The 20,047-nt window shown below is 38.1% G+C and overlaps 1 protein-coding gene across 8 annotated transcripts in view; it reads right to left on the reverse strand.

Annotated features, from left to right (window-relative positions):
- CDK14 (cyclin dependent kinase 14) overlaps window positions 1–20,047 on the reverse strand; it is a 716,891-nt gene that overhangs the window by 214,432 nt on the left and 482,412 nt on the right. For all 8 annotated transcript variants that reach the window (XM_067746465.1, XM_067746464.1, XM_067746468.1 and 5 more), the window contains one exon: window positions 14,570–14,690. In XM_067746465.1, the coding sequence (XP_067602566.1) occupies window positions 14,570–14,690 (121 nt within the window). The remainder of the gene's footprint in view (window positions 1–14,569; window positions 14,691–20,047) is intronic.

Here is a 20,047-nt window from a genome sequence, read left to right on the forward strand (position 1 = left end):
CTTGAGATTCCTTAGGATAGAGAGCTTTAGGCAGAGAGTAACAGTTTCACCCTCAAGTGGCAGCATTTAGCCACAGAGACCGGTAGGGATCACGACACAGCACAGCCCATGCACTGGAGAGGGTGCAGAGGGGACAGCGATCCACCCAGCTCACAGTATGACCATGAGGGAGACCAGCCCCATCTCCTGCAGACTTCCCTAATTGAAAGTTATGAGGCTTCAATCAAGTTATCATTTAGAGCCATTCAGAACCATCTGCACTGTCAAAACATTTGGAAAGAGGGCTGCAGATAAAGCCAGTGTCGGGCTGCATCTGACAGGAGGGCAGCAGATGAACAGAACCATAACTCGCCACAAGTCAGTACTTTTGCCTTTCTCTTCTTCAGCACTATGATGGCACCAGAAATCTCCTCAAAGCCTATGTGTTCATTGAAAAAAGGCATCTGAAGTAGTGTTTCTCACCTTTTAATGTATACACCAATCACATGGGGATCTTGTCAGAATGCAGATTCTAGTCACCTAGGTCTGGGTTGAAGCCTGAGATCTTGCATTTTTAACAACCATCTCAGCAATGCCGATATTGCTGTTCAGAAGACCAGAAACTGAAGAGCAAGAATCTAAAGGAATCTAGGTTAAGTCTGTGTTGAAAGGAGTTTTATAACTCAGATTAATTCTCTAAATATGTATTCAGGCTCCATCCAAGGGAACCACAAAGAAACAGGAGACTAATAAAATAAGTTAGATTAAATGCTAAACACAATCTGAATTTAACACATAGGGATGCAATACTAACTCAGAAAGGTTTCATGTTAATTAACCTAATAGGTAATTTTATTTAGCCATGCTTCACTGAAATACATCATTATGTAATTAAAGGTAGTGCAATTTGATGCACAAGGTGGCCATTTATTTATCTTTTCTCTGTTGGAATATATATTTGTAAAATAGAACAAAGAGGGTTTTTTTCCCCTAGTTTAGCTTCTAAAAGATCAAAGTTTTTTAAAAAGTGGGTTTTTTTTGTTAAACTTGTATGAAAATGTATTACACATAACAAACGTGATCTTTTCATTTTGGCATCTGTAGTATTTGGAAAGTGAAAGATTAAAAAATTACATTTCACATGTCCTTGGTAGCTACTGAAGGGACTGAACTGATTCAACTGTCACTCACCATTTACTGTGGTTAGTGCTTCATTAGGCACAGATAGGCACAATATATCTTAGTCAGATACTTCTATGGAGCACGCAGCTCTCAAGGAATGAAAACAAAACCAATCCAAACACTAGACTGTGGGTGAAAGCCCATGTCAGAGAACATTCAGTTCAAAACAATAAACTTTTTATATATGGAGATACGTTAACATTTATTTTTCAAACTATGAAACAGAATTGTATCTCTAAGAATTGTACTTACAAATGAGGCATGTCAGAACAAAACCTAAACAAAAGCAAAGAATGAAGTACAGGAACCTAATGTAGTTCCATAAAGCTAAGGCCCAGGGTGGCCCAATGCTGACTGGAGAGGAGGGACCAGGCAGTGAGAGGGAGCCCCTTACCAGCATCCACATCTGAAATAACACTGACCAGAAAGATCTAGAAGCCTAACCACCTTAAAGTACCAACTGGCAACAATGCTCATTAAGTTACAATGATAACTCTTGCTCATACATTTTAATATGCAGATATCTATGTTGATATATTTTAGTGTATATATTTCAGTATACATATATTTTGGTACATATATATTTTAGTGTATGTGCATGTGTGTACATATATACTTTATATATATTTATGCATAAATATATAATATAAAAATGTATACTTAAAATATGTATATGTGTGTGTGTGTGTGTGTGTGTGTGTGTGTGTATATATATATTTTTTTTAAATCACATTGCAAAGCTGTATTTTTGGTTTCTGGTGCAGTTACCTGAGCCAGAAATCCAGGAATCATCTGAAACCCTTGCCCTTCCCCTATCACTCTCATTCAATCGAGTTGTCACATCGTAACTATTCCTAAATATTTCTCCATTCTGGCTTCCAACCACTTTCCCCCACTCTCCATTTTTTCCTTTTTCTCTACCTGTTCTTAAACTCTGTCCCTCTTCCCTACCCACAAATATCAGTTGTTTCACCCCTTGGTGGGGTACTTTTGTCCATGGCCTGGCCAATGTATCCTCAACTCTAGCTTTGTTAACTTTGAAAGATGGCTCTGACGAGTCGGGCCAACTAATTACCACTTGGTGACACCTTCCGTGACCACCCCCCCCCCAACCTATCCTCAACTATCCACCAAGGATAAATTTATCACCTTCCCCTCTGAGCCACCACTGTACTGACTGTGTATCTGTGTTACAGCTTATTACACTGTTTTTCCTTCTGATCTTGAAGGCATGGAAGGATCTTTCTCATCTTTATAAGCCCCAGGACCTAACCTGGCACCTGGTACAAAATAGGTGTTCAATAAATATCTTTCAAATAAAAGAATGAATGAATGAATGAATGAATTATACAAACTATTCTGAGGAGTGTACACAAGAAACTGAAGTAGAGAAAGGAATTTGATTTAGAACTAATATCATCATATAAAATTAAACACTAGAAAAAATCAGTTCAGTCATGACATCAAAATATCTAAACCCTAACTTCATTTATGTCACTCTGAAGGAATTCAAATGGTCTCCATGGAAACCTCTGGTTCAGCAGTACAATTTACTCGATTGTTAAAATTTAGAGATAGAGGGACTTTAGAGAGTGCCTAAGACAATGCCTTGATTTTTACATGTAAAGAAACCATATTACATGTTTAAATGTCAGCCCCAGAACCTGAAGCTGTGACTCAGAATCCTGGGCCAGTGAGCCTTCGTTATGCCATGCCGCCTCCCCAGTTAGAATGACGCGTCTTTATTTGATCAGTCTGGTCAGATTAAAAAAGCAGAAACGGATATGGCAAATTCGTTCTCATTCCTTGTGACACAAATGCTAACAAGGATAAAAATATCAAAAGAAAGTCTATAAAATTAAGGTTTGGGCAGAAACAAACCAATAAAACTATCCCTAAAGACTGAAGTCTATCACCATTGATAGTGTACTGAAAGAAGGATGGGTGTTTAAAGATGCTTGAAAATTTAAAACAGACTTCCATAGATAATGAAAACCCCAGAGATAAAGTCTTAAAATAACAGCCACACAGACTTCCCTGGTGGCACAGTGGTTAAGAATCCGCCTGCCAATGCAGGGGACACGGGTTCGAGCCCTGGTCCAGGAAGATCCCACATGCCACGGAGCAACTAAGCCCGTGCACCACAACTACTGAGCCTGCAAACCACAACTACTGAGCCCATGCGCTGCAACTACTGAAGCCCGTATGCTCTAGAGCCCGTGCTCCTCAACAAGAGAAGCCACCGCAATGAGAAGCCCACACACCACAAAGAAGAGTAGCCCCCAGTTGCCATAACTAGAGAAAGCTCGTGCGCAGCAACGAACACCCAACGCAGCCAATAAATAAATAAATAAATAAATAAAAGTAACAGCCACATATTATATAGATACCTGGGAATATTCAGACAGGAACATCCAGAAACCATTAACAATTGATACAAAAATTTAAATAGGAAAGCCCCTTACTGAGGACTACAATAAGGAAAAAATATAAAACTCAACATATTGCATTGAATAGCCGAGAAATATTATTTCTTGCACTATGGAACAACAAAGGAAGAGAGAGGTTCCATTCGGTTAGTCATTTAAAATGCTACCACAGAAAGCACTTCTCCAAGGAATAACTGCAGACCAGGCAGGACAGGAAAAAACAAATTAATAAGCTCTGCACATCTTTAATTTCTGTTTATATGACAGCTGATGCAAAACAAGGAAGTCATATTATAAGATTCCTCCCTGCAAATTTATTAATCGTCCTGCAATAATGTGGGGAATTAGGAAAAAATCGTTTATGGGTAATTATCTTAAAGATCAGAGCAAATGACACATTCAAGCAATCTTTTTAGAGAAACATATCTAGCATATCACAAAGACAAATCACTGCTGAAATCATGTAAATTACTCTCCTGAAAGAAGAATTCTGAACTTCAGTTTACAGAGTGGTAAACTGATACATTTAGTTCCAGTCATCAAATGGCATAGCTGTACTTAGATGGTCTGTGGTTAAGAATGCTGGAATGAACACCACTAAGGTATACGACTAGATGGATGATACTTGACAGGGAAATGTTTGACACCCATCTGCTATGACAACCCTCTTAGATAACACATGGAAGACCTGAAGGCAAAAACCTTCCCACCGTAAATCCTCATTGTCCATTTTTTGGTGAAGTCTGCGGCCTTCTTGGAATACACTCAAGGGCTTGCCCTGGAATGTGGCTGTATAGATTAGACAATGCATACAGACTACAATGTGAATGACGCCCCCGGAGTTGTGTGATGCTGTAACACTAGTGGGTGCTGCTGAAGGACAGGGACCAGGTCTTTTTCACTCTTGAACCTCTGGACATTCTGTAGGGTGTTGTTGAATGAATGAATGAATGGCTGAACATAATCATGTTGTGTAAGGGAGATCTTAGTGGGAAGGGGGCTGGCCCTGAGTCTCTAGAGGTTCTTTTCACCTCTGTGCCACCACCAACCAGCTAGTGTGAACAGCATAACCAAGAATCTTCAGATTTGGGAGGTCGGGGTATAAAATGGCCATAAAACCTAATAAAACAAAATTATGAATTGATTTCACTGGGTTACTAAAATTCTGAAACAGTTTCTAAATTTAACATGTTAGGATTAAAAATAACAAACATGAAAATTTTTATAGTTGATATAATAAAGTTTTTCAATTTGTTGAGTCTACATTAGGCTATGAATATATTCTGTCTTCAGAAGCAAACATGGTGAAAGCTAGCTGTCAAGGAAGAACCACTGAATTTTCAATGAGAAAGAATAGAAATGCCTTGCCAGGCTCTACAGAAAATGCAATTATGTGAGTATCTCATTCTTAGAATCTACTGTCTCACATGGAAATACAGAGAAATATAAATGCCATACCAAAGATGAACAATCCACATGTGTACAGGAAAACAGGAAGCTACTCAGATTCTTAGTAATTACTAAGTGCCTGTCACAGACTATAATTAAGTTTTGTTTTATATTTTAATGGAATTTAAAGCAGGCTGTTTCTTGGCCACTGATAGGCCAGTTTAGTTAAGTTTGACTTTCTTTTTCAATTATTGTACTATTTCTTTTTTTGCCCAATGTCATCTTTACCAATAGGAATCTAAGGACATTCAATTTGAAGACCAAAACTGGAAAACAAGAAAAACCCCAAATATCTACGTTTATTGATTACATAATATAGTATCTAAAATCAAGAAAGCTACTAGTATATTTAAGTTACATTAATTCATAGAGCAGAATACCAGTAAATGAAAATGTGATTCCTAATTAAAGTACATGCTAGATAATGCAGTGTCCTGAGGAATTAAATCACAAACGTCACAATAGCACAGAGGTCCCCACTTTCATCCTTCAATGAACAGTATGAAGTAGACACCCAAGTCCCTTTACCAACAATGATGTTTATATAAGCCCCAGCTTCTCTCCAATCACACTGTCATTCAATCATATCTTCCCTGTGCATGCAAGATAACAATCTACTTTTTCACCTTCATTGGATTAGAAACTTCATATTGACTGGAACATTTGTTGAAAGAGTTTCACTGATTGCTTTTGCTTGTTTTAATAGTAAGCTCATGGTGGATTCACGCATTGCCATTGATCAGAGAACTACCTTCTGCAATCACTTCTTTCAATTCATGTAAAATTTTTATCTTTTAAAAAACTATCATTTCACATTCTATTCCTTTCCATCACTAGCTTATCAGAAAGTGCTCGGCTTTCTTTTCACATTTGTTTTCATAAATAAAGTTGTCATCACTACATTAACAGTTAAATGGTAAGGATTATAAATTTCCACAACCACACTAAGAAGCTGGCAGTCAAGATGCTCCTGCCTGCACCATGCTGTTGATTGGCTCCCACTCATCAGGACTTGCAACTCAAATCTGTGGCCAAGCAAAGTCACAATTTTCTCTAGGACAAGAACCTTAGCAGTCAACTGTCCATAAGTAAAGCCACGAATATTAAATTATCAACAAGAGTAGGACATTCGGTAAAATGTACACAAACTCCCCCTCCCTCCCAAAAGTGACTGAAGTGTCAGTTAAGGAATAACATTTTAAACAAGGATAAAATAGATAGATGAGGACACACAAGAAGATGAGAGAGAATTTTTTTCATAAGTTGTGGATGAAGGTGTAGCAATCTAGGCAGACCATAGGCAGCTACAACTTCTTAAGTTATAGACTGAGTATTTACCTACAACAACTTAGAAAAGGCACACAGCTTGGATACGTAAGTTCTAGAAAGTGTAAAGGTGAGTCTGACAACTGGAAATAGGGTGGAGGATTGAATGTTTGTACAAACCAATTGACCCATAGGCCTTCTCTGACCATCTCTCACCCCAACCCACCAGCAGGACACTGAGTGTTTATCTTCTGGAGAAATTAAATCCAAAAGTCCTCAAATTGAGGATAAAACGTGAGAGCAGAGTGAGGCACAGAGCTGAAAAAAGGGAAATTAAGTAAAAAATGTGTTTAATTGGTCTGTGTATCTAATCGGCACCAACAGAAAAAGATACAATCAAAGCTCATTATCAAGCAATTTCAGAATACCAGGGACAGATATAAGAAGCTAATACTTGCCAGGGAGAAAGTATGATGAGGCACACAAATGCTTGCAAATCTGAACGGAATCAGACTTTTCAGTAGCAATACTAGAAGCTCTAAAGAAAGTAAGCAATACATTCAAAATTCTGAGGGGAAAAAAAACCCTCATTATATACTCAACCAAAGTTTATCAATGTGTGGGAGCAGCATAAAGACATTTTGAGAAAACTAAGAGTTTGAAACTTGTATTTCTAACACATTCTTTCTTAGGAAACTAAAGGAGGAAGACAAGGAATCCAGGAAAAAAGGAATCTATAATCAGTAAAGGTCAGAAGGAAAATGAATCCAACCCAGAACAGACTCTGATGAATTTACTACTTACAGAGGTGTAACAGAACTAATAAGACATACTGAAACACTAAGAGGCTAGCAACAGCAGGAAGTCATTACTTGCCTTAGAATTAAAAGCCGGGAATTCCCTGGAGGTCCAGTGGATAGGACTCCATACTCTCACTGCCGAGGACCCAGGCTGCCATGTGGCACAGCCAAACCCACCCCCCCCACAAAAAAAACCTAAAAGCCATTATTGGCCCTAAGATCATAAAGGCCAAATGTTATGGAAATCTACTGACAGCTAGAGCCATGAAAAAATGCTTCCGCACAGAAGCTGTAGTTAGCCATTCCGAGAAATACAGGTTAAAGCAGGGAAGAAGTAGGGATGAATATATTCAATCCTCATACTTTTCCATTGCCTGAACTCAATTGGGAACCAGTAGCCAAGGCAGCTTGGAGGATGTATTCCCTAGGGGTTAGTCATCCAGGACATAGGGCAGGGAAGAAGAGGGTAGAGAACAGATTTGGAGGGAAACAGAGAACAACTAGCTTAGGACCTACAACAACAGGAGAGGGGGGAAACGGAAGTCCTAAGATGACAGATGTTCAGCTGTGCTAAGGCAAGAAATCAGAGAGCCGAGAGAGGAAAGTTTCAAGGAAAAGGTTGAGGGAGGGAGATGTCAAGAAAATTACATGGAATTGACAGATCTGCTGATGTGTTTGAGCATTTGGAAAATATTTTCCATATATAATCGACAGATCTTTTATGACTATAAATAACAGTAGGGACAAGGACAACTAAACTAATAAAAAGCAGAGACAATTATAAAGTCCAGGAAAAACCAAAGGTTATACAAGAAAGAATACATAATCATGAATACTACTTGACTTCACCATGAATAATATTAATATTTACATATTAATATTTCAAAATGTGATATAGATTCTATATTGGGAGAATGAGATGAAGGTGGAGTTGGGGGAAGGTTGATGGAAGAAAGTTAAATCTTTGTCTACTATACACCTACTTAGTAGCAATGTCTAAAATAGTAACTTAGAGATGGCAATATAAACAATTATTTAAGACATGTGGAGATAGATCCTAAAAGAGTTGAAAGTAGTAGTTACTTCTGAGAAATAGGATTAGAGGATGAGAATGAGTGAAGCAGGAGATTACTACTTTTGTTATTGTTACTACTGTGGCAGCTATTAGTAACTAGTTATATCTGAAATAGGTTTAATTATTAAAATTTTCTGATTTGGAAACTGAAGATAAGGATAGTTAAGCGATCTGATCAACTAAATTCACACAGATAAGGAGTGGCAGAGCCTAATTTAGGCTTTCAATGTATTTTCTACGATAACATGGCCTCCTTTATACAGCAAACCACTGTTAGTTACCTTGATCAGAGAATCAATAGCTACATGAAAAAACACACAACTTGTAAAACATAAAAGGCACTAGTGAACATCCAATGCTCTCCAAACTTGGAGTACTAACATATATTTCCGAATTAAACGCACGTGCACACACTCACACGCGTAAGATGAGAACATCCTGGGCCAAAATTTCTAATTCTCCAGACATAGACAGTATGTGAATCTCCCTAAAACCAAATACAACAGCTTCTATTTCTTTGATATATTCTATAGCACCCTTGGATTGTATACTTTAATAGAAATACAAAATATTTAGCTTGGCTGGTTGATGTTCCAAAAGCTGAATAAGAACACTATTTTCAACATTTATGGAGTCATATATTTCTTAAAGAATTTCCGCATTTATCCATCTCTTGCAGCTATGAACCAGTGAGGCAGCTAAGTATACCAAGGGCTATCTTAGTATCATGAAACTTAGTCATTGTGATTGGCTATTTAAATACTATCCAGGGCTTCCCTGGTGGCGCAGTGGTTGAGAGTCCGCCTGCCGAAGCAGGGGACACGGGTTCGTGCCCCGGTCCGGGAAGATCCCACATGCCGCGGAGTGGCTGGGCCTGTGAGCCATGGCCACTGAGCCTGCACATCCGGAGTCTGTGCTCCGCAACGGGAGAGGCCACAACAGTGAGAGGCCCGCGTATCACAAAAAAAAAAAAAAAATTATCCAAAAACCAGTTGTGGGTGACCAATTACTTTGCCAACTTTGATACAAGTGGGGGGATTTTTATTTGTTTTAAAAATATTTAGTAGTGAAAACTACATATACAATGTCTCATTTTATATGTTATGATTCAGCCAGCCCATCATTAACAAGTGACCAAACACATCCATTGAAAACACACATACACTCTCTCTCACAAACACACACTGATAAACAACATGGGATGTAATAACCATAACCACGCTAAGCTTCTGATAGGATAAGAGAACAGGTTCCCTTCAGCATTCCAAAGCCATCACTAAATGCAGCACTGTGGCAGCCACTCCATAATGTCATAATAATCTAATATTAGAGAACTGTACTTTTGGAGACAATTTGTTATAAAGCAATGTAACAGAAGTTTTCCACAAGGAATAGTTTGTAGCCAGCACTCCTTCGGTGTGAATGGAGCACTCAAATGCATTGTCTCTTCTGACTACTAGTATTTAGCAAATTATTGCTCCAGTGCTTTATGAGTAAGAGGACCACACGTCACAGTTATATCCCTGTTTTACACCTATTGTCCTAGCAGAATTACTATTAACTCTAAAAAGTATCCTGGTATGGACAATATACTCTATGGTCATCGCAATTTTAAGGGACTTCAGTAGTGGGAGTGGCTCAGAAAGTACGGCTGCCACCAGGAGCTCAGCTTTTGTCCCCCAGACACCCTTCTGACTATCCCTGTTCTTTTGTCATGTTCCATTGCATTGTCAGTGGCTACACTGGCAAGTCATTTGGATCATGTATTATTTGAGCAGCTCTCAAGATCTCTTAAAGAGTTGTTACTTTTGAGAGTGACTAATCTGAATCCCCCTTGGTCTCATGACCTGATTAATTAGAAAATGTGTAAATAATGTTGATAGATGATTTTATGTAGCCCATGAACTCAAATTCTCAGTTTTTACTAGCATTCTTTTTTAAATGGACACATTCGTTTTAGCAGAAGCGGTAAATGAGTAATGGTTAGAAATTGTGAAAATACTTGCCAGTATAGATATTGGTCTCATGAAAATGTATTCAATCCAATGATTCATGTCTTAAGTTTATTTCAAAAAAACTCCACCCTGAATAAAATTATACAATATAAACTACTGATGTGAGGAGAGAAAGCAGTCTGCAAGGCTGTTGTGTGAGAGGGAAAGCCATCTACTTTGTTTGAAATATGCAAAGGATCCAACGTGACTCAGATCATAACCTAAATTCTCAAAGAGGTATTTTACTTACTTGTGTTTTGGAATCACTTTACTAGTAAAATAAAAAACAACTGCTTATAAATCATCTTAAGAGATTATGTAATATGTTATAAGGAGAAAGGGCTTTGGAGTAGGTTAGCTCTGAGTTTGAATGTCAGCTCTATTTACTAACTATGATCCTTACTCTCTTATTTAGTCTCCCTGGGTTTTGTTTTCTTTCACTGTATCATAGAACAGTAGGTAAGTAAGTAAAATGCATAAGAGGACTTAGAATACAGTTTGTGTTCAGTAAAAGTATCTATTATTGTTACCATTATTACTATTGCTTAAGACAATTTATGGTTCTTTCTCTTAAAACACTGGTAAACAAGCCTGAGTCCTTAGGAAACTTTATTTTATTACATAAATTTCCTTGGTTCAGGAGAGATCATTAAGGATGATGGCAGAACTCTATATTGCCAGTATGTATGGTGATTAGGCTTATTTAATAAAATGAATGCTAAATGGCCTTATAATACTCAATAAATAGGCAATTTCTTTTCTGATATATGCAAAATCAATTTTGATGCAGACGTTTTTCTATATATCAAGATCGGTATGGAAATTTTTTTCTAACCACCCAGCTGCTACAATGTTAAATAAATTAATTTTAATCCTAAATCAGAAATGCTATAGAGAAAAGGGTGATTTAATATGCAATCTCATTACATTTGACAGGTTTATTTATAAATGATTTGCCCCACATTTTGACAAGCATAGTTAATATGTTAATTAGCTTTGAAAAAGATGATGAAAGGGAGAGACTGACATGCTATCATTCTTTACACACCATGTTGGGGAGCACTGGAACTGACACAAGGTGGTATCACTATATATTGTGCCCCCCCCCAAAGCACCATGATGATGAGATATTTATTAGCTACAGATTAATTTAGTCACTATGCTAAAAATTAATCCCTTAAAATAATCCCAAGTGACCTTCTGCTTTAGAAAACAAATGCCATTCTAAACATATTTATGAGCTTCTATAAAGGAATATAAGGCTTATTAAGAGCAATGACCTCGACAGCTAGAGCAGAACTCCTTGACAAGGGAGGAACTACACAGATAAGCTCCTTTTCACATTTGCACTTCTCTTAATGTGGTTTTCAGTACTTGGTAAGCCTTTTTGGTTTAGAAGCTTAAAGATGATGTCCTATGCCTTGACTTTCAAAGAGTTATAAAATCCAAGAATTAAGGGAAGCTATACATGACACAAAGTCCAATTTGATTCCTCTGCTTAAACCCTCCTTCACAGAGGCAGACAAAGGTATCATAAAGCTATCTTTCTTGATGAGTTCTCAAATCACACACTATATTCATACATCACCACCATGCTGGAGACCTAGAGCAGTAAATCATAACAGGGAGAGCTCTGACTTCCATCACTTGCTGCCAATGTTAATGAATAAGTGTCTTCATTAATATGTTTATTGCCCGAAGCTATTTAAACAGAAAACTGGAAATTGTAACACTGTGTAGGGATCGTTAGTTTTTAGTTACTACCCCACTGCCCCAGGATGGTAAATGAACTGTAAAAATAGCCTGAAACCACTGCCACCTGCCCCCCTGCTACTGTCTATGGGTTAATATTTGTACTTCTCTTTGGTGCAGCTGAGCCATGACTAAATTATAGTCCCATTTCTAGATCTTTGAATACCCAGCATCAAGGTCACTAATTATGCAAAAATCATTGCCCTGTGAACTTTTCTCTAACTGGAAAAATACATACGTTTTACCTGACTCATAGGAAAATAACAAAATGGCTTTTAGAAAATGGCTTGGAATGAAATCAGATTCAGAGTGACAGGCATAGCACAGACATAACTCAGATTTTAGGGCTTAGAAATGTAGAGCCAATAAGCATGGGAAACTGCTCCAACATAACACATTTACTATTTGCTTTTGGCAATGAATAATATTGGCATGCAGACAAAAGGGCATTTGGGGTCTATTAGTTTATATCAGTTTTCCTCCCTTCCACTTAAATAACCATCTTCTTCTTATGCTTCATTATGTCTCTGCTTAAAGCAAATTGGCAGAAAGCAACCAAGCCTTCTTCCTTAAGAGAATGGACACCAAGAGGCACATACATGTCACAGAAAGGTTGGGGGCAGGGCGAGTTGAGAGGCACAGACTGGAAGTCAAACATTATATATCACAAACAGACATATTAGCAAGTCCCAATCCATGCGGTTCTCTGTACTTTAAAGAGCACTTTCAAAGGTTTGGGAAAAATTAGCCACTAGTGTATAAAAAATAGCTTCTCCTCATTCTGAGGGTAGAGTCTTAACTGCACTGCCAAGCAACTAAGACAAAACTGGCTCCAAGCCACAAATATTTCCAAACTATGTTCTATTAGCAGAGTCCTTAACTGACCTCACTGAAAAACAATCTAGAATTTCCATTCTCAAAACGTAGAGAAAAACACTCTATAACTCATACAGATCTACACCACAGAAAAATAAATATATCCACGTGTACACAAAATGTTGCATATATTTTCAGTGGCTTTACAGATGCCCAAATCCCATTCCTAAGGGGTTGTTGGAATCTAAATTAAGTAAATCTACACTGTACCCTACATCACAAGGAACCTGATTATTTTCTCTCCATAAAATGTTCGGATCAGGGCTTCCCTGGTGGCACAGTGGTTAAGATTCCGCCTGCCAATGCAGGCAGAATGGGTTCAAGCCCTGGTCTGAGAAGATCCCACATACCACGGAGCAACTAAGCCCATGCACCACAACTACTGAGCCTGTGCTCTAGAGCCTGTGAGTCACAACTACTGAGCCCACGTGCCACAGCTACTGAAGCCTACATGCCTAGAGCCTGTGCTCTGCAACAAAAGAAGCCACCGCAATGAGAAGCCTGCGCACCACAATGAAGAGTAGCCCCTGCTCGCTGCAACTAGAGAATGTCCGCATGCAGCAACGAAGACCCAACGCAGACAAAAAGAAAGGAAGGAAGGAAGGAAGAGAGGGAGAGAGAGAGGGAGAGAGGGAGAGAGAGAGGGAGAGAGGGAGGGAGGGAGGGAGGGAGGGAAGGAGGAAGGGAGGGAGGAAGGGAGGAAGGGAGGAAGGGAGGAAGGGAGGAAGGGAGGAAGGGAGGAAGGGAGGAAGGGAGGAAGGAAGTTTGGATTAAAAATATCAGGGAAGAAGCCAAGCCTCATCACAGCCTAATTTACTAAAAGTCAAGATTATTTAGGATAGAGCAGTGAAGTAAGTACAGGGCAAGAAGATAAATGACACATGCTGAAGCTTTATTGAGGTCATAAACATTATGTGAACATGTAGCTGAATTCTGTATGTAGGGCATCATCATTCATGGAAGATGATTCATGCTATCAAATAGCCATGTGCTATGTGAACGTTTTACTCTAAACACAATTGTGAGTCTAGAAAAGGGATTTTTCTATTAATAAATGACCTTTTCAACATTCACTATTAAGCCTTTCTGATTGCTAAAAAGAAGGTTATTCCCTTATTTGATTTAGATCACACTAGACTGGAAACTCATCATAGTTTATCATTAATAATAATTACACATTAAACCTTGCCACTCTTTGGGCCTCCTATAATAGAATTTAAAGTTTTGCTAAACCACTGTGTAAAACTGTGACTCTATTGAAATTAAACTTACTCTGATATTTTTAAAAAGTAATCATTTAATTTCATTTTGGATAATTGGTACCAACAGTTTTCAGGGGTATATTGTACCAAATTTAGTACCTTACAGTCACAGCAAAATTTTCAGACCACTTATCTGATTTCTGTTGTGAATTTAAACATGCTCCTACAACTTCCAACCTATGCTGCTGTTTGGAGATATAAACTTCCTTGTTATAAAATAAATCTACAAACTAAGACCCTTAGGGAGAAAAATCACCAAACTGACAGCTAGAAAAATGTCTCTGCCCCTGTCCATCAAGAACCATTAGCAGACACCATCTGTAAGGGAGTCCCTGATTAGGGAACATTCCCAATTATGTTTTCAAAAACTCCAGTGGTATTGCCACACACAGGCCAACACTCCAGCACCATTAATCTTCATTCAGACTGTTAGGATGTTTGTCTAGGCTTGACCCAGACCAAGCACTATAGATAAATTAGCTAGAGTAAAGCTTCCATTTCTCACCACATGTCAAGGCAGGTGGAATATTCTGTCGAGCCCAGGAGGACATCTGGAGGTCTGTACCACAAGGTAACCACTTCATTGGAGTATGTGTGGCTAGGGACGGATTTTGCTCTTGCAAGACCTGTGGGTTACATGAAACATAAAGAAGTTTAATAGGCATTAATAAAACAAGGGAATTTAAATTTGAATGTTCACAGTTTTAAAAGGTCAAAGGTGATATTATAATACAGAATCACGAATGCAATGTCAAGGTTACTAGAAAGGTTGGGGAAAGCATTGTTGTGGTCTACCTGTTTCAAATACATGCTAATAACCAATAAATCATTTGTATTTCCTAATACAGCACCAAGAATCTAAAAAAAAGTATCCCAGGAGAGTAAACAAACAATTCATAAACTATTTGATACTATGCAGAAGCTTGGAAATCTCCTGGACTTTCCAAAGAATGTCTCATGGTACTTTAGTTCTGAGAGTTACAAATAAGTGTGATATGGAAAAGTCCCAAGGTCAAATACCTTTGAGAAAAGATGGTTTAAAAAGTAAAACAGGTTTCCGTACTGTGAGACTTCTCAGTGCCCTTAATTTTTCTAATGTGTACGGTGAATCTGAAAGATAAGAATATGACTCTTTTCTCAAAGGGTTTTTCCAAAACTTCTTTTGGTTTTAGGGTTCTGTCAAACACTCACTAAGAAATGCTTATTCAGGAGGTTCACTTGAAAACCACATAAAAAATAATTATAAAGGAACAGTTAAATAAATCTGGTATGTGGAAATGATGAGATACCATATAATAAATTAAAGTGTTTTCTAAGAATGTTTAAAAATTGGGAAAGTGGTCACAATAAAATGTTAAGTGATAAATTACATGCAGTTTGACCTCACAACCATAAATATTTATGCACTGAAAAAAGACTGGTGGAAAATATATTTGAATAACCTTAGTGGTTAGTTCTGGAATACAAGATTATCTGTTTGTTTTTTTTTGCGGTACGCGGGCCTCTCACTGTTGTGGCCTCTCCTGTTGTGGAGCACAGGCTCCGGACGCGCAGGCTCAGCGGCCATGGCTCACAGGCCCAGCCGCTCCGCAGCATGTGGGATCTTCCCGGACCGGGGCACAAACCCGTGTCCCCTGCATCGGCAGGCGGACTCTCAACCACCACGCCACCAGGGAAGCCCTGGTTTTTTAATTTAATAAGTTTTTCTGAGTTTTTTTCCAAGTTTTCTACAATTAATACATAATTCCTTTAAAAAACACAAAATCTATAGATATTATTTTTTTAAGAGAAAAAATCTGTGATAGCTTTCTATCTGGGTATGTTCATTAATGACAAGTGTAAAGTATTATTTATCACTGTGATGCTCAAAGCAAATAAACATTTTTACAGTGAATCTACCATAACATATTTATTTTAATGTTTTGATTATTTAAATTTTTATGTAGTACTTAGGAACATAACTTTTCTCAGTTTATTAAACACTTGGTATTCCCTTTACTGTATTATATGTAAATGTTAAAATTAATAGAGCATCTGGTGAGAAGATGAATTTCTAATTAGCTCAACTATGGTTACAATAACTCAATTTTTCCTACCATGCAGTTTTTATAACAACACAATGGCATATTATAAATTGACTAATGTTTATAAGTATTCCATATTAAAATATACAGATTATACACACACAAACATACCTACACATGTACTGTCCCTAACTTTTCTGCACATGAATAGAATAACTATTTCTGATAACAGATTTCCATAATAACCTCTACTCCTTTTCTCTGCAAGGTTTTATCCTACCTCAAAGCAGGCAAAACTGAACAACAGATAAAACAGTCAGGGTGGTAAAGTGTTTCCAGAGTTTAGTAATCTCATCAAAAAGTTTAGTTCCTCAAATGAGCATGTTCCTATACAGACTAAAGAGCTAATAAGCACAAGTCCTGAAGTAGATTCTGACTCGTTCCATATGCTGTTGTCAAGGCAAATGGGATGCCAAAACATTCAGGCTGGATTCCCTTGGTTTTGCCAAGTCCCTGTTGACGGAAAGCTAGGCCAGAGGGATAGGAGAATTTAAGAATATGAGATTTTCTTTGACAGCTCAGAAGACCAGACTGGTTACAGAAAATTGTGATACCCCCAGTATTTTTTTTTTTTTTTTTGCGGTACGCGGACCTCTCACTGCTGTGGCCTCTGCCGTTGCGGAGCACACGCTCCGGACGCGCAGGCTCAGCGGCCATGGCTCACGGGCCCAGCCGCTCCGTGGCACATGGCATCTTCCCAGACCGGGGCACGAACCCATGTCCCCTGCATCAGCAGGCGGACTCTCAACCACTGTGCCACCAGGGAAGCCCAGATACCCCCAGTTTTAAAGGGAGAACCAGACCTCAAAATTACCTAGAAATAGTATAAATCTAAATAATGATATGTGACTTCAGGTCAGTTATGCCCACTCTGAATATAAGTTTGTAAAACTGATTAAATATTTCTGAAAAATATAAACAGAAAAAGCTCTTCATCTACATTATTTTTCTCCATCTCATGTTTCAGTCAAGGACTGCCCAAACTCCATTCACATGGGTCACACAGCTTCCCAAATCAACAATGAAAATGAGTTTTCAATATCTAACTCTTCAATGTGTTAAGACAGTTTCATAAAGTGGTTTGCATGTAAATGTGTCATATTAAAGCATGTTATTATATTTTTAAGATACATTCTTCTGTATCACTTGAGAAAAACTCTCATATCTCACTTTAATAGTCAATTAAAACATAATCTTGTAGAGAGTGTCCTGTATATTGTTAAACAAAAGGTTTTTACCCTAAAAATATTTCTGTTCAGTTAAAAAGATAAATAAATGCCAAAACTTTTCAGGGAGGGAGCACATTATTAAAACAATGACTCAAAAGAAAAAAAAAAGTACACCTTGAAGTAGAAATATACAACTGCATTTTTAAATAAATATACTTAGTAAAGATATTGCTATGTATTTATACAGTTCATGCATCAAAACACGCTCACTATGCAAAATTTATTAAACTGCATCCTCCGGCTGAAGGAAAACTGTAGGATAGGATTAATTAGCACAGCATGTGTGAAAGCTTTCTTTCTCTGTTCCTTGTCAGTTGCTATGGTTACACTACAGGAAGAAAGCTACAATACCTTCTAAAAAGGATGAAGTTCATGGGTTATTATCAAAACTTCTTATATTAATGTTCAGTTTGAATTAAGAGTCAAAAAGCAACATGAAATGCTAACTAGATGACTATGGGTTATTTATACACTGCTGCTTTGGCTGAGTGTGTACATATGAAAGGGTGCATGTTCCTTAGGGCACCTAAAATGGCTTGCCTAACGATTCAGAGTATCCAACTTGAAGATGTTACCATTTCTAACTAAGGCAAGACCTTAAGAGTGGAGTAAAAAATCCTATCATTCAAGCCCTCTTGCCAATTATTCAAAGTTGGACAACCTTGATTCTAGCTAGCATAGTAGAATCTTAGATTTCCAGAAGAGTTAAGAAGCTTTACAGGTAAGCTCTTACCCAAGGAAAGAATTCCTTTTCATATCTCTATAAGATGGTCTAACTTCTGCTGCCACCCTGAGCCTGGTTCTACCCTCTGGTAGGGACACAAAGTAAATCATGTGACAGTTCTTCCAACATTTGCCTCCAGAAGCCCAGCCCTTTGGCGCCAACCAATGGAGATTCTTCAGTCTTTATCTTAAAAGTTCTCTCAGCTGCAATGGATACAGCTGACCACTCCCATTCTTTTAAATTTACTCCCTTGACTTCTCAGTTATGGAAGAGATAATAGGAGTGACTTGGTCTGCTTCTGGAATCTTCCTCTATCTGCCCCATAACTGCTGGACTTGTCTAGAGTTATATATTTAAACCAGTGCTTTCTAAATGTATACACTCTGTGGGTAACTGTGGCTAATGCTATGTTTTAACTGTCATCCCTAGGTGACTTCTCTTAAGATTTTATCTCCAGCTCATACTTGTCTGTGGGCTTCAGATCTGGGTCTACCCAATTCCTCACTAGACATAGGGATGAGGATGTCCTACAGGCACTAACCACAAGTTACAACCACTAACCACTGGACCCCAACCACAAGTCTCTATGGCCAATTGCACCGTTAATACAGGGAACATGCTGTGAGTCCAGGGTCAAATGCAATTTACTAGTAAACTGTTTTAGGTTCCCCAAACAGTAAAAGTTATTTTAGCTGTACACTCATGTTCATTAGATTTCTATTCTATGCACATCTAATTATTCTTTCAAATTCTAATGAATCCTTTTTGCAGGCAGTAACATCGGTTGGAGACTTGAGTTATCCCTCTGACTCTATGGAGAAAATTGCTAAAACTAGCATTGGTGTCCAAGAATACTAATTCCCATGTCTTTGCTTTGACTAAGGAATTGAGGAAGAACTGGCAACACTGACTTGTTTCTTTTGAATTAAGTGGAATAATGGCAAAAGGTAGATGGACTTGCGAAAGCCAACTAAAATACAATATAAAGGAATATCTCTCACCACTTCAGTCTTTCCAGAGGATGTGCCACTGTTCTGTGCTTGTCAGTGGTTTTGTATTTTATATTAGAGCAACTCCCACACGTCTCTCTCACACCTTACCTCATTCCCCAAACTGAATGATCAGAAAAAGAGTGTCTTGCTCTTAATCGCAAAATCAATATTTCTAGGAAAGGGGCTCCTTTCTTCACAGCTTGATACCACACAGACATGACATACTTGGGTAACAGTTTACCATTAGGCTGTCAGGCTGAAAAGGGGAAGACTTCTCTATTCTGTGAGCTAGTCCACGGAGTAAGGCTTTTATATTTCTTTCCCATTCTGCAGTCCTGAGAACTGGCCTGGAATTTATTTTAAATAGACATTTTTAATGGTGTCCTCTCCCTCCTAGAGGGTTTACATTAAGTATCTGATGATGTACTAAAGCTATTTTTAAAAATTCATTATTGCTGCTCTTACAGTGTATCAATAAACAACCATCAATCAAAACAAAACAAAAAAGCATTTTCTTCTGGTGTTGTCCAGAGTTTTGGCTTTAACCTTTTGTCTCTGCACTTGACAAGTTTTCCTGGAGGATCTGATTTACTCCCACGTGTTCAATTACTATCTGTCTGCTGAAGATCCCAAATATGTATCTCTACTATCTTCCCCTAAAACTTTAGATTTCTAAATAAAAAATGTCAACTTAGATACTCCATATGTATCTTTAAGATTTTTATTGTCCCCAATTCTCCAACCATTACTACCCCCTCCAGTGTTCTATAACTCACCACTAAACATCACCATCCATCCATTCTCCAAAGCTGGAAGTCTTGTTTCGTTATAGGCTACTTTTGAAACAGGAGGGAAGGGGACAGGACACAACCTTTAAAAGAATGACATAGCCAGAGGACACGACATAAACTGATTAGAACCAAGTAGGTCCAAGATGGCGGACTTCCACTAGAC

The sequence above is a fragment of the Pseudorca crassidens genome, chromosome 8 (genome assembly GCF_039906515.1).
Source record: "Pseudorca crassidens isolate mPseCra1 chromosome 8, mPseCra1.hap1, whole genome shotgun sequence".
Taxonomy (NCBI): Eukaryota; Metazoa; Chordata; class Mammalia; order Artiodactyla; family Delphinidae; genus Pseudorca; species Pseudorca crassidens.